The 19,738-nt window shown below is 38.8% G+C and overlaps 1 protein-coding gene across 1 annotated transcript in view; it reads right to left on the reverse strand.

Annotated features, from left to right (window-relative positions):
* GBE1 (1,4-alpha-glucan branching enzyme 1) overlaps positions 1-19,738 on the reverse strand; it is a 319,711-nt gene that overhangs the window by 200,800 nt on the left and 99,173 nt on the right. The window contains exon 3 of the mRNA XM_084624305.1: positions 2,410-2,525. Within this exon, the coding sequence (XP_084480431.1) occupies positions 2,410-2,525 (116 nt within the window). The remainder of the gene's footprint in view (positions 1-2,409; positions 2,526-19,738) is intronic.

The following is a 19,738-nucleotide window of genomic DNA, read 5'->3' on the forward strand; positions in this document are numbered from 1 at the left end:
TATTATTTATTACAAATATTTGCACTGTAAAAATGATAAAAGAAAAATTAATTTTCAATTTTCAATTCAGCTCATACAAGTACTGTAGCACAATCTTTTTGTTGTGAAAGTGCAATTTACAAATGTTGATTTTTTTTTTTTTTTGGTTACATAACCACACAAAAACAAAGCAATGTAAAACTTCAGAGCCTACAAGTCCATTCAGTCCTACTTCTTGTTCAGCCAATCGCTAAGACAAAACAAGTTTAAATTTACAGGAGATAATGCTGCCCTCTTCTTATTTACAATGTTAGCAGAAAGTGAACAGGCATTTGTATGGCACTTTTGTAGCCAGCATTTTAAGGTATTTACATGCCAGATATGCTAAACAGTCGTATGCCCCTTCATGCTTCGGCTACCATTCCAGAGGACATGCTTCCATGCTGATGCTTGTTAATTAAATGTGTGACTCAACTCCTTGGGGGAGAACTGTATGTCACCTGCTCCGTTTTACCTGCATTCTGCCATATATATTTCATGTTATAGCAGTCTTGGATAATGACTCAGCACATGTTGTTCATTTTAAGAACACTTTCATTGCAGATCTGACAGAACGCAAAGAAGGTACCAATATGAGATTTCTAAAGATAGTTACAGCACTAGACCCAAGGTTTAAGAATCTGAAGTGCCTTCCAATCTTAAGAGGGATGAGGTGTGGAGCATGCTTTCAGAAGTCATAAAAAAGCAACACTCCTATTCAGAAACTACAGAACCTGAACCACCGAAAAAGAAAATCAACCTTCTGATGGTGGCATCGAACTCAGATAATGAAAACAAACATGCGTTTGGATGTTCACCACTTTGGATTATTATCGAGCAGAACCAGTCATCAGTATGGACACATGTTCCCTGGAATGGTGGTTGAGGCATCTGGCATGTAAACATCCTGCAACGTCAATTACAACAGTGCCATGAGAACACCTGTTCTCACTCTCAGGTGACGCTGTAAAGAAGAAGCGGGCAGCATGATCTCCTGCAAATGTAAACAAACTTGGTTGTCCGAGCGATTGACTGAACAAGAAGTAGGACTGAGTGGACTTGCAGGCTCTAAAATTTTACACTGTTTTAATTTTGAATGCAGTTTTTTTTTTGGTACACATTTGTACAATTTGGTACAATTCTACATTTGTAAGTTCAACTTTCATGATAAAGAGATTGAACTACAGTACTTGTATGAGGTGAATTAAAATTTTTTATTTCTTGTGGTTTTTTTACAGTGCAAATACTTGTAATAAAAAAATATAGAGTGAGCACTGTACACTTTGTATTCTGTGTTGTAAATGAAGATGTATTTAAAAATGTAGAAAACATCTAAAAATATTTAAATAAACTGTGTTCCATTATTGATTAATCGTGCAATGAATGGTGATTCATTTTTTTTCCATCGCTTCACAGCCCTAGTTGTTTTCCCTTTTTGTTCCCAGCCCCCTCTTTTGTCTTGTCTAATTTAGTTTACATTAACGGTGCTGAGGAAAATATGTTTGCAAAGCCTGGTATACACTTGTTACATCAAAAATATTTTACCTATTCCTAATCCTTCAGTTAATTACCTAAAATATTTTCTATGTACCAATACTTTTCTAGATAAAATCAATCTACAACCCAATTTGTGAAAAATTATTTTTCCTCCTCTAAAGTGATATCACTCAGGTATGTAGAGCCCTTTCCTGTAGAACCATCAGGACTAAAAACTTTGGTACAATTTCATAGGGTGATCCAATAGCTCTAATAATTGTAAAGTATTTCAAGTACTGGTGGTTAATAATATAGTTGTATGTTTTCTTCCATAGTCTTATGCCTCAGGGAGTCATTTATGAGGCTGAAAAACAAAACGTGTTCTGAGACCCCATACTATTTTACTTCCTGGATGATAGAAGTAAAGTGAAAAGACCAGATCTAGCATTACTGCAGCCCCACAAATAGCTCCCTGAAGCAAAACATTATGAGCAAGATATTCAGGTTCCAGTGGAGCCCTAACAGTTAAAGGAATTGTACAAAATACAAGCCAGAAAGCTGGGGTGTTTTTTTTGTTTTGTTTTTTATGAGTTGCAAGTCATTCTTATTTTTCTTTTTAATAAATTCTGAGTATATATTCCACTCTATTTTCAGCTTGTGACATTTTCTCAACCATACACTTGTCTATCCCAACACACCATAAACAAACCTCAATCTTTTTCGATTTCAAAAATCCCAAACCAGAAAATTAAAGCATGATATTATTCATTCAGGACAGTGATGTACAGGTAAGCACATCACTAAATGTGTTTGTCCTCAGTTTTCTACTACAAATTATTAAAAAAATGAAATGCTTTAATTTAAAATCTAAACTCTAAACTCTACATTCAAAGTTGATGAGAAAAAGTCTAGAACCTTTAATTTTGATCCATGGGGCACAGGAGAGAATCCATCTTGTCCAGGTGGGATGAACAACTCCCATTTCCCATAATCAATTTTCTTATATGGATGAGAAAATGGATTCCAGCCATCTGCAATAGAAGAAGAGTATTACTGAGATTCATCCTATTCAAATGTACTAAAATATACATTTACTTTCATTGTCTGAAAGCAATCTTACTGAAAGTGGGTACTGAAAAACAAATTGTTTTCTTTTACATTTGACACTACCACATAACACTGGATCAGGTTCAGTGAACAGAATTATCGGTTCTTAAAAGATCAGATTCTAATATTAACTCAACATTATACTTAACAAAAAACTTATATTCCTGCTTTAACTTAATTCTGACAAGGGAACTTTACCATCATACCTATTTTTCTACTGTTGTTAGCTATTCTACAGTTTAAAATCAACAACTACATCTGTGAAGGAGAATCACTGCTCAAGACAAAACTACTTTTACTATAAACCATGATCTTGACCATAGCAGAACGCAAAACTTGCCAGTTTAAACAAAAATTATCTGAAATTTAACATATGCCCTTTGTGACACATTATACCTCAAAATAAAACCCTGTACCCCATATTCACCACTTGAATAAGGTTATGATGTATTTTGTACAAAGTATGCCTTGTGAGGTATCACTGGAAAAGTCATAATTTGTGAACATTACTGTTCTGTTGAAATGGAAGTATCATCGTTGTATATGAAGTTATGAGATTTTGCTCTATGTTTAAAGAAAAGGAGTACTTGTGGCACCTTAGAGACTAACCAATTTATTTGAGCATGAGCTTTCGTGAGCTACAGCTCACTTCAGCGGATGCATACCGTGGAAACTGCAGCAGATATTATATACACACAGAGACCATGGAAACTGAGGTAGACATTATATACACACAGAGACCATGAAACAATACCTCCTCCCACCCCACTGTCCTGCTGGTAATAGCTTATCTAAAGTGATCATCAAGTTGGGCCATTTCCAGCACAAACCCAGGTTTTCTCACCCCCCCCCCCCCACCTCCATACACACACAAACTCACTCTCCTGCTGGCAATAGATCATCCAAACTGACCACTCTCCAAGTTTAAATCCAAGTTTAACCAGAATGTCTGGGGGGGGGGGGTAGGAAAAAGCATGGGGAAATAGGCTACCTTGCATAATGACTTAGCCACTCCCAGTCTCTATTTAAGCCTAAATTAATAGTATCCAATTTGCAAATGAATTCCAATTCAGCAATTTCTCGCTGGAGTCTGGATTTGAAGTTTTTTTGTTGTAAGATAGTGACCTTCATGTCGGTGATTGCGTGACCAGAGAGATTGAAGTGTTCTCCGACTGGTTTATGAATGCTATAATTCTTGACATCTGATTTGTGTCCATTTATTCTTTTACGTAGAGACTGTCCAGTTTGACCAATGTACATGGCAGAGGGGCATTGCTGGCACATGATGCCATATATCACATTGGTGGATGTGCAGGTGAACGAGCCTCTGATAGTGTGGCTGATGTGATTAGGCCCTGTGATGGTGTCCCCTGAATAGATATGTGGGCACAGTTGGCAACAGGCTTTGTTGCAAGGATAGGTTCCTGGGTTAGTGGTTCTGTTGTGTGGTATGTGGTTGTTGGTGAGTATTTGCTTCAGGTTGGGGGGCTGTCTGTAGGCAAGGACTGGCCTGTCTCCCAAGATTTGTGAGAGTGTTGGGTCATCCTTTAGGATAGGTTGTAGATCCTTAATAATGCGTTGGAGGGGTTTTAGTTGGGGGCTGAAGGTGACGGCTAGTGGCGTTCTGTTATTTTCTTTGTTGGGCCTGTCCTGTAGTAGGTGACTTCTGGGAACTCTTCTGGCTCTATCAATCTGTTTCTTCACTTCCGCAGGTGGGTATTGTAGTTGTAAGAAAGCTTGATAGAGATCTTGTAGGAAATGACCCACCTTGATTATCATACACATTGTGAAGAGAGTGGTCACTTTGGATGGGCTATTACCAGCAGGAGAGTGAGTTTGTGTGTGGGGAGGCGGAGGGTGAGAAAACCTGGATTTGTGCTGGAAATGGCCCAACTTGATGATCACTTTAGATAAGCTATTACCAGCAGGACAGTGGGGTGGGAGGGGGTATTGTTTCATGGTCTCTGTGTGTATATAATGTCTACTGCAGTTTCCACGGTATGCATCCGATGAAGTGAGCTGTAGCTCATGAAAGCTCATGCTCAAATAAATTGGTTAGTCTCTAAGGTGCCACAAGTACTCCTTTTCTTTTTGCAAAGACAGACTAACACGGCTGCTACTCTGAAACCTGCTCTATGTTTGTTACTGAAACATGTTGTGAGCCTAGGAAAACACCCACAGACCAGTTCCCCAGAAATAGCAAAAACTGTAAACACAAGCATTACATGTCAAGCCTCACTTATACAGAAGGTGCAAGCAAGAACTTGTGATTCATGTGAAGGACTAAGTGTGAAGCACATAAGTAATGAGGGCTGCCTACCCCCAGGATACAGCATGGATTTTTCCAGCATCTGAAGAGTATAAAATAAGGGACAGTGACATCATCAGACCACTTCTCCTCCTCCACCCACACTGAAGACAACAACAAGATCATTTGGGAGACAGAAACGTTGAACTGGGGGGAGTGGTCCTAACTGGAAAACTTTCCAGTTAGCATAGACTGCTGTAGACTTTTGGGTAAGAGAAACCTTATTGGCTTAGCCCGGTAAAGCTCAGTAAATAGCTTATTTTATTTCTTTTTGTAAATCAGTTCTGATCTTCTATGCCTAGAATTGCTTAAAATCTATCTTTCTGTAGTTAATAAACAATGTTTTATCTAAGCCAGTGTGGTTTTGATTGAAGTTTGGAGAATGTACTCATGTTACAAAGGCTGGTGCATATTCAGATCCTTTGATGGAATGATGAACTAATTAATGAGCTCACTCTGATAAAGGGGGTCTTGAGCAGCGCAAGACGCACATTTCTGCGGTGCAAGACTTGAACTAGGGGTATGCAGGCGTCACCCTATACGGAATTCAAGAGTGCTTGGTATAGCATTCTGATATTTTTGCCTGGAGGGTGACTTGCAGAGAGGCTGGGGTGAGTGGGAAGAGTGGCAGCTCACATAGCAAAGCAGGGTATAGTGCACACAAGACTGGAAGGTTAAGGGGGCACAACAATCCAACAGCCCAGATTGTACCCTGAGGCATGTCACACACGTCTAAAATACAAGCCTGGAAAGCTTGGGGAAAAATATCAGATAAGGATTTCCAGTTCAAGAATGGAGTTCTCTCTCACTGAAGACTTTCCTACTTTTTTTGGTTTATACTGAGAAAAAAGTTCAAGCATGAAACTATTAGTTTTGTGAACCCCAAAATGGGTAAGCACATGTGACTAATCAGAGACATTTGGAAGGTTTAGTTATTTAAGGTAGCACATTCCCTCTGGCAGTAGAACTCTAAATCCTCAGATATCTCCAGTGTGTAAGACCTACAAAGGAAAGCTGGTTTGGTGGATTTAGCAAAAGGCAGGAAAGCAACTCTTGAATTCCAATGCCCACTTAGTAAGGCAAAGCAATCTTAATACTGCATTTATATAACACCTTCCATTTCAAGATATCCAGTTTGACCCAGTTACTAATAATTGTGGTAGCACCCAGAAGCTTCAAATCAGGGTAAGGACTCCACTGTGCTTGGCAGTGTATAAACACACAGGTCAGTCAAAGAGCTGCTAATATATAATACACACACACCCACCCCTTTAAGCTCATTTTCATCTTCAACTTTGTACTAATTACTTCCATTTCAATGAACTGTTTGCAAACAAACATTCACTATACATTGTTATGTATAAATCTGTTCACATGTGTAGGCAAGTGCTCCAAAATATTCTAACCAGAAAATATTGCCCAAAATATTATGATCAGAAAAATACAGACATGCAGATACCGTTCAAGAAATGCAGTGTCCTAAAACTTCACAATTAAAATGAAGAATTTTCTCCTACCTCATAATAAGTCACCTCTACCCCTTCAAGTCCCTTCTATTATGCCACGTCTTTCCAAAGGAGGAGTTTCTTTTGAAACCAGTTAATTCACTTTCTTGGATGTAGCCAGGAAGAGGAATAGGGAAAAGTTTATATTGTTAAATAAACTCCTTGCAGGGACTGATGCTGCCTCTGTTATGCTGATATCACTCACTGTTGCTAAGGAGCCAAGAAACAGCTAGTCCCTAACATGACAATGGATCAGAAGAAAAGAAAAAAAACAAACCTCTCCTTTTTTTCCTTTTTTTTTTTTTTGAAAGGGAAAAAATTATATCATCTGTTCAAGCCTTATTGACAACTTTAGGAAGAGTCAACGAAGTTCACATTTTATTGTTATTTGTAATGCACTAGTACTTAAGAGACCCAGTCATGGACTAGTACCCCCATTATGTTAGGTACAGTACACATACAGAAAACAGTCCCTGCCCTAATGAGTTTTTCTGAGACAAGTGGAACACAAGGAAACAGTAGAATAATGTTGATCGGCAGGACAGGCAGTGCTCTCAGCATACCAGCTGCCTAGCCATTGTCAAGATTTTAGTAGCTGAGTTTTAAGGAGGGATTTGAAGGACAATAATGAGGTAGCTTGGCCAATGTTTACAGGGGAGATGCTACCATTCATAAGAAACAATATGGGAGAAGGCTTATATGAAAATTTAAACAAGTGGGCGATGAAGGCTGGCTTCATTGCCAGAGTGGAAGTAACATCTTGACATGCAAGTTGTGAAGTCCTTCAAATGAGTGAGCGAAGATATTTCCAGGCTATTCAGTGCCAAGTTTAAGGACGAGCCAACAAAATAACAAGGAACCATAACATATCAGACTTAAAAGTCCAAATTTCTGTTTTCACTTAACTGAGGGTGCCTTTAAGAAGTCAACATCTACATCCAAGATACTGCCCGTGTTTTTTTGGAACAGAACAAACATTGACTTTTATGGTGGCTAGCATATATCCCCATAAAGATGGGGGTTATAAAGTAAACATTAAACAACTGCACAACTGGCATTTCCCTATCTACAAATTGGGTTGCCGAAAATTAAAACCCAGAATAGGTTGACTGCAATGAGCAGAAAAGGAAAATCTGACTGGTTGAAACAGTAGATGCTTCATGCACAGCATTATGGGGGGAAACTGATTTTTCTGGAATTTGTTACAATCAGGACAAAACATAATTGAGAAAACAGCTTAAGTCAACCCTCTGTCTAGCCTAACCTCACCACAAAGGTTATAGAACTCAGATTTTCAGAAATGTAGCTTAAATAAAGTTTCTGCTCACCACATCCACCACTCTAGACAGTTCATGAATTCAGCTATCAATAACACATCTGTTCAGAGTACAAAGGGAAAGTAACTAAATTGCAGACAAACTCAACATTCAGGGCTGTCTGGCCAAAGGAAGGGGCAGGTGATGGCAACATATCTAGCTCTTATCACATGGAGGAATGCAATGACTGTTCATGTCCAGCAAATCTAATAAAACCAGATTCCCTCTGCAGATCAAGGCCTTGTCAAATACGCTTTACTAGATCCTACAGTTTAAGGTTCTTTGCATCCCATTGAGTTGGAAGGCATTACAGATAGGAGTAATCACCAGTACAAGCCAAACAACTTTATCATATAGCCCAATACCTTTTAGAAGATAGAACCTATGTTTTCAGTATCCCCCTCAAAGAAACATTTCCATCAGAGGGTGTGAACAGAGGGTAAAGAGGATTGTACAAGCATGTAACACTGCTGTACTTGCTTTCAGCGCTGTGCCCCAGGTTCTAATCTTGTTCATTTGGCAGCTGTTTATAGAGATTAAGGGAGATCCTAACCACTATGTTTAAACCTAAAATGCTCCACATTTCATTCTTACATGGTTATTTTTAACATGGGGGGGAGAGAATATAGATTCTTACTATGTTTTCCTGAGTACAAGTTGAGTTCACCTATTGCATAAATAGTTTCCCAAACTCATGATAGCTTTGGGTTCTACTGTATTCAGAGTTATACAACGCACAAGAATACCAAGTATGAAAATTAGATAAAGAAGGCTATCCTGATTCAGCAGTTTAAGAAGCTTTAATTTTATCTATTTTATTTCCCCCAAAGAAACTAAATGGAGTTCTCTTGGGCCAGACCCCATGACTGTAAGAAAGATACTTGAAACAGAAGTAGAAATTGTAAATTAATGTATTCATTTAGTGCAGTGATCAAAAGGACTCTCTAAAACATTCACAGGCTATCCCATTTTAAATTCAACTATTGCTTAAAAATGCTTGAATAGAGCTTTTTTTTAGTAAGTCCTGTGGGGTTCTAATTCATACTCATGTTGTCAGTGTTTTCTATATTTTATGAATTTTTTTATTAGAGTCTCTGTCCAAGAATAGCAAAAAATATATATGTATCACTCCTCAAAAGAAACATCCATTGCAAACACAGGTGTAAATGTGTTGCAGTAACCTCATTGTTTCAACATTCCTTTTTAACCATCAATATGGGAGGGAGAAGGATCTCTCTTTAAATAAACCTTTATTTTTTTCTTTAAAGACATCTGGAGCAATATCAAGCATATTCTGATAGTCAATAGTTTATACCTAAACCAAAGTAATTGCATTGCTCTCTTATGAGAAGAGCTGTGCTCTTATAAACATGTTGGAACAGTTTCTAAATAGAAAAAATGGCTTGTGGCTATGGCACGTGTTCCTTAAGGGTAGGTACACTGGATAATGAACAGGTCCAGCTGTCCACAACCATACTTTCTTTCATTACGCTAAATGGTTCTGAGACACCTACGCAGACACCCTTATTTCCCTTTGCTGTAATGTGGTATAGCCATTTAAAAAAGAAAACTCCTTTACTATGGAAGTATGGCAGTGTGGGGCATTCACCAGCATCTCCACTGTATGAGCATTTTCAGAGTCTCTCACTCTGTTGGAAAATCAGCCTAGTGCCAAGCATGAATGAAGACAATGATGCACTGGAAATCAATATATGCATTTGTTAGTAGCATAGCAATGCTGCTTTGAGCTTCATTGGGATGCTTTCTGTGAAGGCAGCCTACGTGGACTTAAGTCTCCACTTAAAGCAACAGAATACCAACATTCTAGGAGCAAACTTGGCAGGGGCTGGTTGAGCACACTTTAAACTAGATAAGGAAAAAGAATAACTTGAATTCAAGTAATCCGGTAGATAGTTCCCAATATAAAAATAAGGTAGAAACTGAAATCAGAAAGAAGAGAAAAATACAGTATTAAATATACAATCAAATGTTTCCCATACTCAAAAGGCAGAAGTACGAGAAAAGTGTTACTAAACAGACTGGTCCAGACTCGAGAACATAAATATGATGGGATTATTCTTGTCACTGGAATATCAGTGTAGATAGATAGTAATTATGGTTAAGACAAAAAAGGTAGAGGGTGTGACATAAGACGGACACATGGAATAGCCAAAGACAGTAAATCAACTTCATAAGTGTCATATCTGTATGGCCTTGTGATTGTCTTCTATTACTGCAGGAACTAAAATCACAGGAGTGTGGTGATGAATGCAAATGCCTAGAACAATAACACATCTGGAGAAGCATCATCCTCCTGGGAAAAACTGCCCATTGTAGGTTGACCTGGTTGGAGAAGCCAGGTAAACAAAAAACTGAGAACTGTATAAAATGATCATCACCCTGATGTGAGGCAGAAGTCAATCTCTCTCTCTCCCCTTCTCCCCACGCCCCCGCAAGAAACAGACACCAAATGATCACTAATGTACACAGACGGCGGTGTGTAAAAGGCCTGAAGTACTCTGTCTCTACCAGGGTCTGCAAGAGGAAGATAGATGGCTGCCTGATAAGCTAAGACCTGCATGTAAAGCTGTTCATTGCTTGAAGATCAGTTCTCTCTATAATGCTTTTGTTCTAAATAAATACTTGGCTTTGTGAAGGCTGGCTGGTCACTGGTTAACTCTGTTATAGCCCCTGTGGGAGAGCAGGATGGCAGGTGCAGAACTGAACACAGATTTGCTACAGTGATCAGAGAAGCAGCCTAAATCCCAAGTCTACACAAAGATTGCAGGTTCCATGTCCTGAAAAACGGTGACTGCTAGAGGCCTGAGGCTCAGTGGGGTACCCTTATAGAGGCTACAAAGGCTACAAATTACTTCAGGAATTATGACAGTGGGGATGGTAGTATCTTGGGATGATTTAGTAAATATCTATCCATATCAAACTACAAACTCCGTTTTGTTTTGTGAGGCTCACTTGTGTCTTCTCTGTTGTCTTTTTACCTTCATCTTGAATGAAACTCCAAAAGATATTGACAAAAGGCAAACAGTGCAGGGCAATTAAAGGTCATTATCCTTGAATAACTTTGCCTTGGCAATATATTGGTTATGCTAAAGAATGTGGCCATTCCTGCAAGAAATCAGCTTTTCCAAACTGGATTTCAAGAGGGAGCAAACCAAACCACAGATCATCTGAGGGGGGACCTTTATTCCAATTGGCTTATATTTTAGTTCTCAATTAGATTCCTACCATAAGCCAGGTTTTAAATTTTTAGCTTCAGCTGTTCATGTTTTGAAAACAAATTAGGGAAAATTCTCCTTCCTTTTCACTCCTTTCATGAACTCTAGCATTGTGGAAATTATTTTGATCAGATTAAAAAATAAAATGCTATCTTCAGGTAGAAGCCAACAAAATGGAAATTGTAAGAAGCTGGAAATCTTAGCCATGTGTCAATTTTCTAAAGATATGGATGACTAAATAAGGTATGGAATGCAACATGACTATTAAGAGTGGAAAAAGCAAGCTATCTGACCATTGGATTAACATACATACTTCTAGTGCTTTAAACTGTCACATTTAGAACCTATATTTATATATAAATAAAAGAGATAATATACAGCCAGCATAAAGAAAACTAAATTAGAGGTAAATTCAAAGTATTCTACTTCCCCAATTTTCAGTTCTATAGATAATGCTCAAAAGCTACATTTACATTACATTGTCATGAACTGGGCCTTTATTCTGAAATGGTGAATTCTAAAATAGGGATATATTGCCAGTAGTCACTTAGTTGCTTAGCAATAAAATATGCAGACAAAATATTCAGTTTTCAGAGTAGCAGCTGTGTTAGTCTGTGTCCGTAAAACGGAAAGGAGTACTTGTGGCACCTTAGAGACTAACAAATTTATTTGAGCATAAACTTTGAAGTGAGCTGTAGTTCACGAAAGCTTATGCTCAAATAAATTTGTTAGTCTCTAGTTAGTCTCCAAAATATTCAGTGTTATCACATAGCTTTTAAAGGAAGCTAAATGTCAATATTGTCTCTAGTATCAAAATTTCAGCTAACTAATTGCCTCATACACTTGATTTACTCAGCTGCTAAAACGACGAATTGACAAATCTTAACGTTTTTGGTTGTAACATTTTAAGTGTCTTTTCAGATGAACAATGGAATGCCATTAGGGAATACCAACAGGTTTAATATCTCGATCTCAAAATGTTGAGGGAATAAAAGAAAATTCATACTGACAGGCTTATATTAAGGGTGGTTTGTTTTATTAAGTTTATTTCATGAGAAAATATTTCACATATGACTACTGCTTGATTTTAGCATTTTCAGAGGGAAACAATAAAAAGTTATCAGAGAACAAAAAGGACTTATAGCAGTGTCTCCAGAATCATCTGTCTTGGGCCAAAATGATATAACATGATATCAGAAAAGTTCTTTCTTTAAAAAAAAAAAAAAAAAAGACTACATGGGGCACAAAATAATATCCCCAGAGAATTTCAGTATAGCAGTGGGGGGTTAGATGTACTGTGTCTAACTGTGTAGATCTGTATGAAACAAATAAAGCATGTATATACTTAGCATACTGTGTCAGTTAAAGTCAGTCTTTTCATTCAGAATTTCATAGCTCAAGCTTTAAGTGGAAATTCTCCAGAGAGTGTCTATATTTTCCAACATGATTTTTCTTTTTGAATATTTGGATCAAAAAGCACTCAGCCATTTTTTGAACAGGAGAGAAGCAGAAACTACATACTTTTCTTATAACAAAAAGTTATTCAAGTGTCTTTACCTAAAGAATATCTCTATAGCCAAAACAGGAGTGGCTGAAAGATTTGGCAAGGAAATACCCCTTACTACAGAACAGTAGCTAGCTGTATTCCTGGAGAAACAGATTTTGACTGCTATCCACATCTGAAAAATTGTTAAGTATGTGCAGTGGGGCCTCCCTTCAGTGTTCTTAAAACATACACCTACATACCACTTATGTGTGTGTGCTTAGCTGCATATCATCCATGAATTACTGCCACCAAGTCAAGAACCCTTTTTAAATGGTTGAGATAAACACAGGAATAAGTTTAAGGAATCTTTTCATGATGCTGTCAAATTGTCCCCGTGGCTTAGGAGAGTTTAAACAGGGCTGCAAGCCAGGAAGCTCTGTTCTTACCTCTTTCACTTACTGGCCTCAGTTCTATGCCCTTCAAAGTAGGTTTTGTGAATTCTCACATCACCCTTCCAGGAACTGAGCAAGGACCACTACCCCCATGTACAGAATAGGTACATAACAGAACCGAATCCTTTGTAAAACACCGGTATTTCAGCCATCGACTAGAGCAGAGTGCTTCTTTGGAAACATAAATTTTCTATCTGTGGGTTTAGTTATGCCGTCGATAAAACGGAGCTACTATTCAAGCATATCCATCTTTGTCCAATACTTTAAAGCTAGGTAATTGCATAAGCCCATTTTACCAATGGGAAAACAGACCAGTTGACTGATTTGACAGACAACCACTAAGGGGTACGGCATTAGACCTTGGGCTGTGAGCTAAAAGATGCGCGAGTTAAAACCTGTTTCACAATTTTTATATGCAAACTTGGACAATTTGCAACCTCCCCTTTCCATCTCTATAAAAGAGATATTAATATTCCCCTACCTATCCTCCAATTGGCTAGAAGGATTAATTAAGAAACCATTGTATAGTTCTTTGAAAAGATACAACTCTATATGATAGATTGATGAATCACAAACTTACCTGTTTTAGCTTGAAGAATAACCACTAAATACATTTTTAATCCAGCTAGAGAGTTATTCAAGCAAAAGAGAGGAGGGCTTGGGTTAAAACAAACACACAGCACCACATTCCAAAGGAAGTTAGATAACTAACAAAGACATTGAAGAAAAGAGAAGTTAGTTAGTCTTGAGGATTCCATGGGAAAGTGACACCTTTGTCCTGACAAGGGAGTGAAGAATTAAATTTTGCAATAGAATCGCAAATGTAGATAGAATCGCATACTGTAAAGTTATCTTTGTATAAGTAGGTGGGTATTTATTTTTGCTATCTTATTTGGATTATTGTTAATAAATGAGAGGTTTCAGAGTAACAGCCGTGTTAGTCTGTATTCGCAAAAAGAAAAGGAGTACTTGTGGCACCTTAGAGACTAACCAATTTATTTGAGCATAAGCTTTCGTGAGCTACAGCTCACTTCATCGGATGCATACTGTGGAAAGTGTAGAAGATCTTTTTATACACACAAAGCATGAAAAAATACCTCCCCCCACCCCACTCTCCTGCTGCTAATAGCTTATCTAAAGTGATCACTCTCCCTGCAGAAGTGAAGAAACAGATTGATAGAGCCAGAAGAGTTCCCAGAAGTCACCTACTACAGGACAGGCCTAACAAAGAAAATAACAGAACGCCACTAGCCGTCACCTTCAGCCCCCAACTAAAACCCCTCCAACGCATCATTAAGGATTTACAACCTATCCTGAAGGATGACCCAACACTCTCACAAATCTTGGGAGACAGGCCAGTCCTTGCCTACAGACAGCCCCCCAACCTGAAGCAAATACTCACCAACAACCACATACCACACAACAGAACCACTAACCCAGGAACCTATCCTTGCAACAAAGCCCGTTGCCAACTGTGCCCACATATCTATTCAGGGGACACCATCACAGGGCCTAATCACATCAGCCACACTATCAGAGGCTCGTTCACCTGCACATCCACCAATGTGATATATGCCATCATGTGCCAGCAATGCCCTCTGCCATGTACATTGGTCAAACTGGACAGTCTCTACGTAAAAGAATAAATGGACACAAATCAGATGTCAAGAATTATAACATTCATAAACCAGTCAGAGAACACTTCAATCTCTCTGGTCACGCAATTACAGACATGAAAGTTGCGATATTACAACAAAAAAAACTTCAAAACCAGACTCCAGCGAGAGACTGTTGAATTGGAATTCATTTGCAAATTGGATACAATTAACTTGGGCTTGAATAGAGACTGGGAGTGGCTAACTCATTATGCAAGGTAACCTATTTCCCCTTGTTTTTTCCCTACCCCCCCCCCCTCAGACATTCTTGTTAAACCCTGGATTTGTGCTGGAAATGGCCCACCTTGATTATCATACACATTGTAAGGAGAGTGATCACTTTAGATAAGCTATTAGCAGCAGGAGAGTGGGGTGGGGGGGAAGTATTTTTTCATGCTTTGTGTGTGTAAAAAGATCTTCTACACTTTCCACAGTATGCATCCGATGAAGTGAGCTGTAGCTCATGAAAGCTTATGCTCAAATAAATTGGTTAGTCTCTAAGGTGCCACAAGTACTCCTTTTCTTTTTGTTAAAAAATGTGGATCCAACGAAGGTAGAATTGATATATAGCTAAGAAAATCACTGGCAGAATGTCCAGGGGATGGGGGCGGAAGAGTAAATAACTAAAGACAGCAGAAATAGGACAGATGTCCAGACAGCCCCAGACCAGGAAGAAGATCCTACTTTGTTACAGGACCTATGCCTCATGAAGAACAGGAGAATATAAGGTCCTTAAATCAAACATTGCTATAGAAGAAGACTCCATTTCTGGATAACATTTCAGTTTAATATTCTGCAAGACAAACTGAAAGACAGTCCACTGTACTTAAATAGTCAAAAACATTAACCTGCAATGTGTTCTTCAGTTTCAAAAGTGAAAGATATGATCACTCAAATTCCATAATTCTTTGAAAACTTTTTGTATAAAATCTCTTTCTAGTGGTTCAATTAAAGGTCTCTTTATGGAACAAAGGTTTTATGAAGAATTCATATTAAAAGCAACTCCTGAATTCAAGTAAAATACAGTGTACCCATAAATTTAGTTTGTGATTTTAACCTGTTTGAAACTTAAAGAAAGGTTAAAGCTATCAATTTTTAATTAAATATATCTAGGGCAACTTAATTCTAAATCTTAGGATTTTGCAACCCAATTTCTCATAAGAATATTACTAAAACTCATCTGTACTGAATGACACTCTTCTATTCCTCTAAGCTTCCTGACTGCATTCTTTCTCTTGGGAATGAATACTTTACTATGTCTGATGATGAATAAGAAATATAGGACAAATGACGCACTTTTTCATTTAAAAGACTACAAGGAAATTCACTTTGGACTCCTTACTGCCGCGTTTCATTAAAATCCAGATACAGCTATTCTAAGATATTAGTTCTAAATCTCAGCTTCATTTGATAAAAAGTGATACATGAAATACTTTAAAATAAATTAGAGTTTTCAGAAAAAACACTTCAATTCTTAAGCTGTCATACTATTTCATTACGCATGAGCATTTTTCTTCCTTTAAAATATTTCAATTCTTAAATTACCGCTCCTCCCACACTAAAGAAACTGACAAACAGTAACTTTTCAAAAGCTCATTTAACTCAGTACTCGCAACATACTTTGGTGTATGTTTAAAATGAGCATTTTCTTCCACTCATCCTCTTAAAAAAACAGAAACAAAAAAGAGACAACTTATCTAAGTCGACGTCAACAGTGGCATGCATGCTGAACTACTGAATCATATACGTGCTCATGCATGCTTCCCACGCACATGCCAAGAGTCCACATAAGGCTGTTCTGGACATGGGTGTAACATTGTGTACGTGCATATACCCACTTTCACACTGCTGCTATTATGCACTGCTAGCACTACTATTTTAGGGGCTGTAGCCCAGAGTTCTGTGAATCACAGGGAGACACTTGGGGAACCACTTTGTATGTCGCTGGTGTTCCTTGCCTTCACAGGGAACTTTTGCCAACAGCAGTTCCTGATCACGTCACCCTTTACTGTTATTCCTTGGAAAAATGGATGGAACACACAAAGTGAAGGAAAGATCTCACTCTACTCCTGCTCCTTATTGAGAGACAAAGGATTACAAAGTGGAATAGCCAGTATTGCCACAGAAAGCGCTTGAGTCAACCATCGCTTTTCGTGCAGGAGAAGCGGCACAGAATGGTGGAATCACACAATTTTGAAGCCTGAAACAACAACGGCTTCAAAACTTCTATCTGAGGAAACAGGTCATCATGGACCTGTGTGAGGCACTTGCACAAAACCTCCAGTGCCAGAACACTCGATTCAGGGAAGCCACAGCAGTTCAGAAACGGGTTGCGATTACTCGGTGGAAGCTGGCTACAGACTACTGCAGGTCTGCTGCAAATTACTTTGGGGTTGGAAAGTCCACTGTTAGGGTTGTGATTGTGCAGGTTTGTGAGGCAATTAAACACTCATTTACTCATGAGTGATTACCATAAGAAATGTTCCAGAAATAATAGCTGGATTTCAGAGAATAGCATCTCCAAACTGTGTGTAGGCTATCGATGGCACCCATATCCCTGTACTTCCCCCACCACAAGGTGCAAATGTGAACTGAAAAGGTTACTAATCACTCATTCTGCATGGCTTAGTGGACCACAGAGGCAGATTCATCAATATAAATGTGGGAAACATTGGAAAGGTTCATAATGCCATGACATGGACATTAGGATTGGACTAGAAGGGAGAGGTGCGGGAGGGAGAAGAGACTTATTCTTCAGAAATGATATTGTTCTGTGTGGTGTATCTATGCCAACTGTTACTCTTGGGAACCCCACATACCCGATCCTGACTTGATTCATGAAACCAGACCCTGATATTAAGGACTCTGGAAAAAGGGAATTCAATTGCAAACTCAGTAGCTGCAGAATGTCTATGGAGTTCACATTTGGAAGGATTAGAGAGTTTGTTGCTCTCCTTATGTATCCATTTGGATGCCAACGTGACCAACCTCATTCACATAATCATCACCTGCTGAACATTCAATAACATTTGTGAGGGTAAACGCAAGTGCTTCTGCCCTGAGTGGACAAGTTCAGTTTACAAACTCTGAACCAGAAGCCACCTACATACACATCAGTCCTAGTTGCCAGCAGGCAAGGGAAACCAAGGGTGCCTCACATCTTGGAATAGCAGGAAGGAGGAGGATGCCTTCTACCTCAACTGAAGGACACAGTCACATCCTGTACAGCTGCTGGAAATGCGGGAGGCAACATTCATACATACTTCTGAGTCCACATAGCTTTGTGAGGGCTTTGTTCCTGCAGCTGACAGTCATTACCTCCTATGACATTCCAAACAAGTAACAGAATATCTCCACTGGGTTATCACCTTGGGTTCAGTTCGTGCTGTGGCAGCAGAGTTGTAATGTGGTCACTGTGCAATGTTTTTTGTCTTCTCCATTCACACATTTTTACGAACTTCTTATTGGAAGCACTCACTCTCTCTTAACGACCTTATCAACATTTGCTTGGGAGCAGGGTGGCGGCAATATCCAGCCTGTCTAGTTTTTTTAAATTGTTTATTGCCAGTGGTGCCAACTGCACTTAGCCCCTGTTATAAAGCACTAATCCCTACCATAGTTGAAAGGGCAGGAGAGGAGTGGTCCTTTATAGCCAGGGTAGTGGTAGATGCAGCCATTGCCTGTATTGTTACTAGCACTGTGTTTTGATTTTCTTCACGTCAGCCACAAAGCTAAGCCACAAAGTCATACATTACCTCTTTTCTGTGATTTAGGCTTCTGCTCCATTGAAAACTAGTAGTGGTGTTTACTATACTTCTACATTACACACACAACACTAAATGCACTCTCCCTATTCCTCCTGTGTATCCTTGCAACTTCAGATCTTTCTAAACCTGGAGATGATGATGTTTCCTTTATCATGCACCAGACAGTTATATAACATTCAATTTCATGAGCTGTAAATTGTGGGGCCCAATCCCAAACCTGAAAACATCTTCCGTTCATCATACTTAGCAAGGAAGGTATGACATTGCACCCCATAATGCTTTATGGAAATATGCTTACGAATGTAAATATGATATAACTGGAATATGGTTTATGCTACATATGCCATGTAACACATCTCTGCAAAGGTTATGATCTACTGAATATATTCATCCTATTTGTATGCATGTATCATTTTTGTACTCAAAGTTATGAATATTGGCGGTGTACTTGATGATTTTAAGTAGCCTTAGTAAGGCATTTGGTCAGCTTCTTTAGAAAGGAATTTGCAAGTTAAGTGCCCAAATCAAGAAACATTTAATGGACAATGGATCTTGGAAGACTCCAATCCACATAAGAAATCTTCTGAGGATGTTCAAGGTAGCATGTGAACAATGGCTGCTGCCTGTAAGTTGAGTTATGCATGGACACGCGACTTGCCCATCTGACTCCAAAACTCCATTTTGTAGCTGGATTCTACACAGGGTGAAGGAGGGGTGTCCACCCACAAGAGAAAGTCTATTTAAAACCCTAGGAGATCCCTCCATTTTGTCTTCAGCTGGCTCAAGAGAGAGCCTCTCCACCCCCAAAGGGTACCTGAAAGAAACTGGAGAAAGGATAGTAACCACTGGGGTGTGAGTGATTGCTGGACCCAGACTAGAAGGAGACTAGTCTGTAAAAGAAGCTTACTGGAACATCTCTGAGGGTGAGGCTTCATCTGTAATCACTTTCTTACTGTATTAGGTTTAGACTTGTGTGTTTTATTTTATTTTGCTTGGTAATTCACTTTGTTCTGTCTGTTATTACTTCCTACTTTTTTGTATTTAGTGAAATTACTTTTTACTTATTAATTAACCCAGAGTGTGTATTAATACCCTGGGGGGCAAACAGCTGTGCATCTCTCTCTATCAGTGTTTTAGAGGGCAAATGATTTATGAGTTTATCCTGTGTAAGCTTTTTACAGAGTAAAACGGATTTATTTGGGGTTTGGACCCCATTGGGAGTTGAGCATCTGAGCGTTAGAGACAGGAACACTTCTTAAGCTGTTTTCAGTTAAGCCGGTAGCTGTTGGGGGACGTGGTTCAGACCTGGGTCTGGGTTTGTAGCAGGCAAGCATGTCTGGCTCAAACCAGGCAGGACACTGAAGTCCTTCGCTGGCAGGGAAAGCAGGCTCAGAGATAGTCCCAGCACATCA

The sequence above is a fragment of the Lepidochelys olivacea genome (genome assembly GCF_965140295.1).
Source record: "Lepidochelys olivacea isolate rLepOli2 genome assembly, chromosome: 1".
NCBI lineage: Eukaryota > Metazoa > Chordata > Testudines > Cheloniidae > Lepidochelys > Lepidochelys olivacea.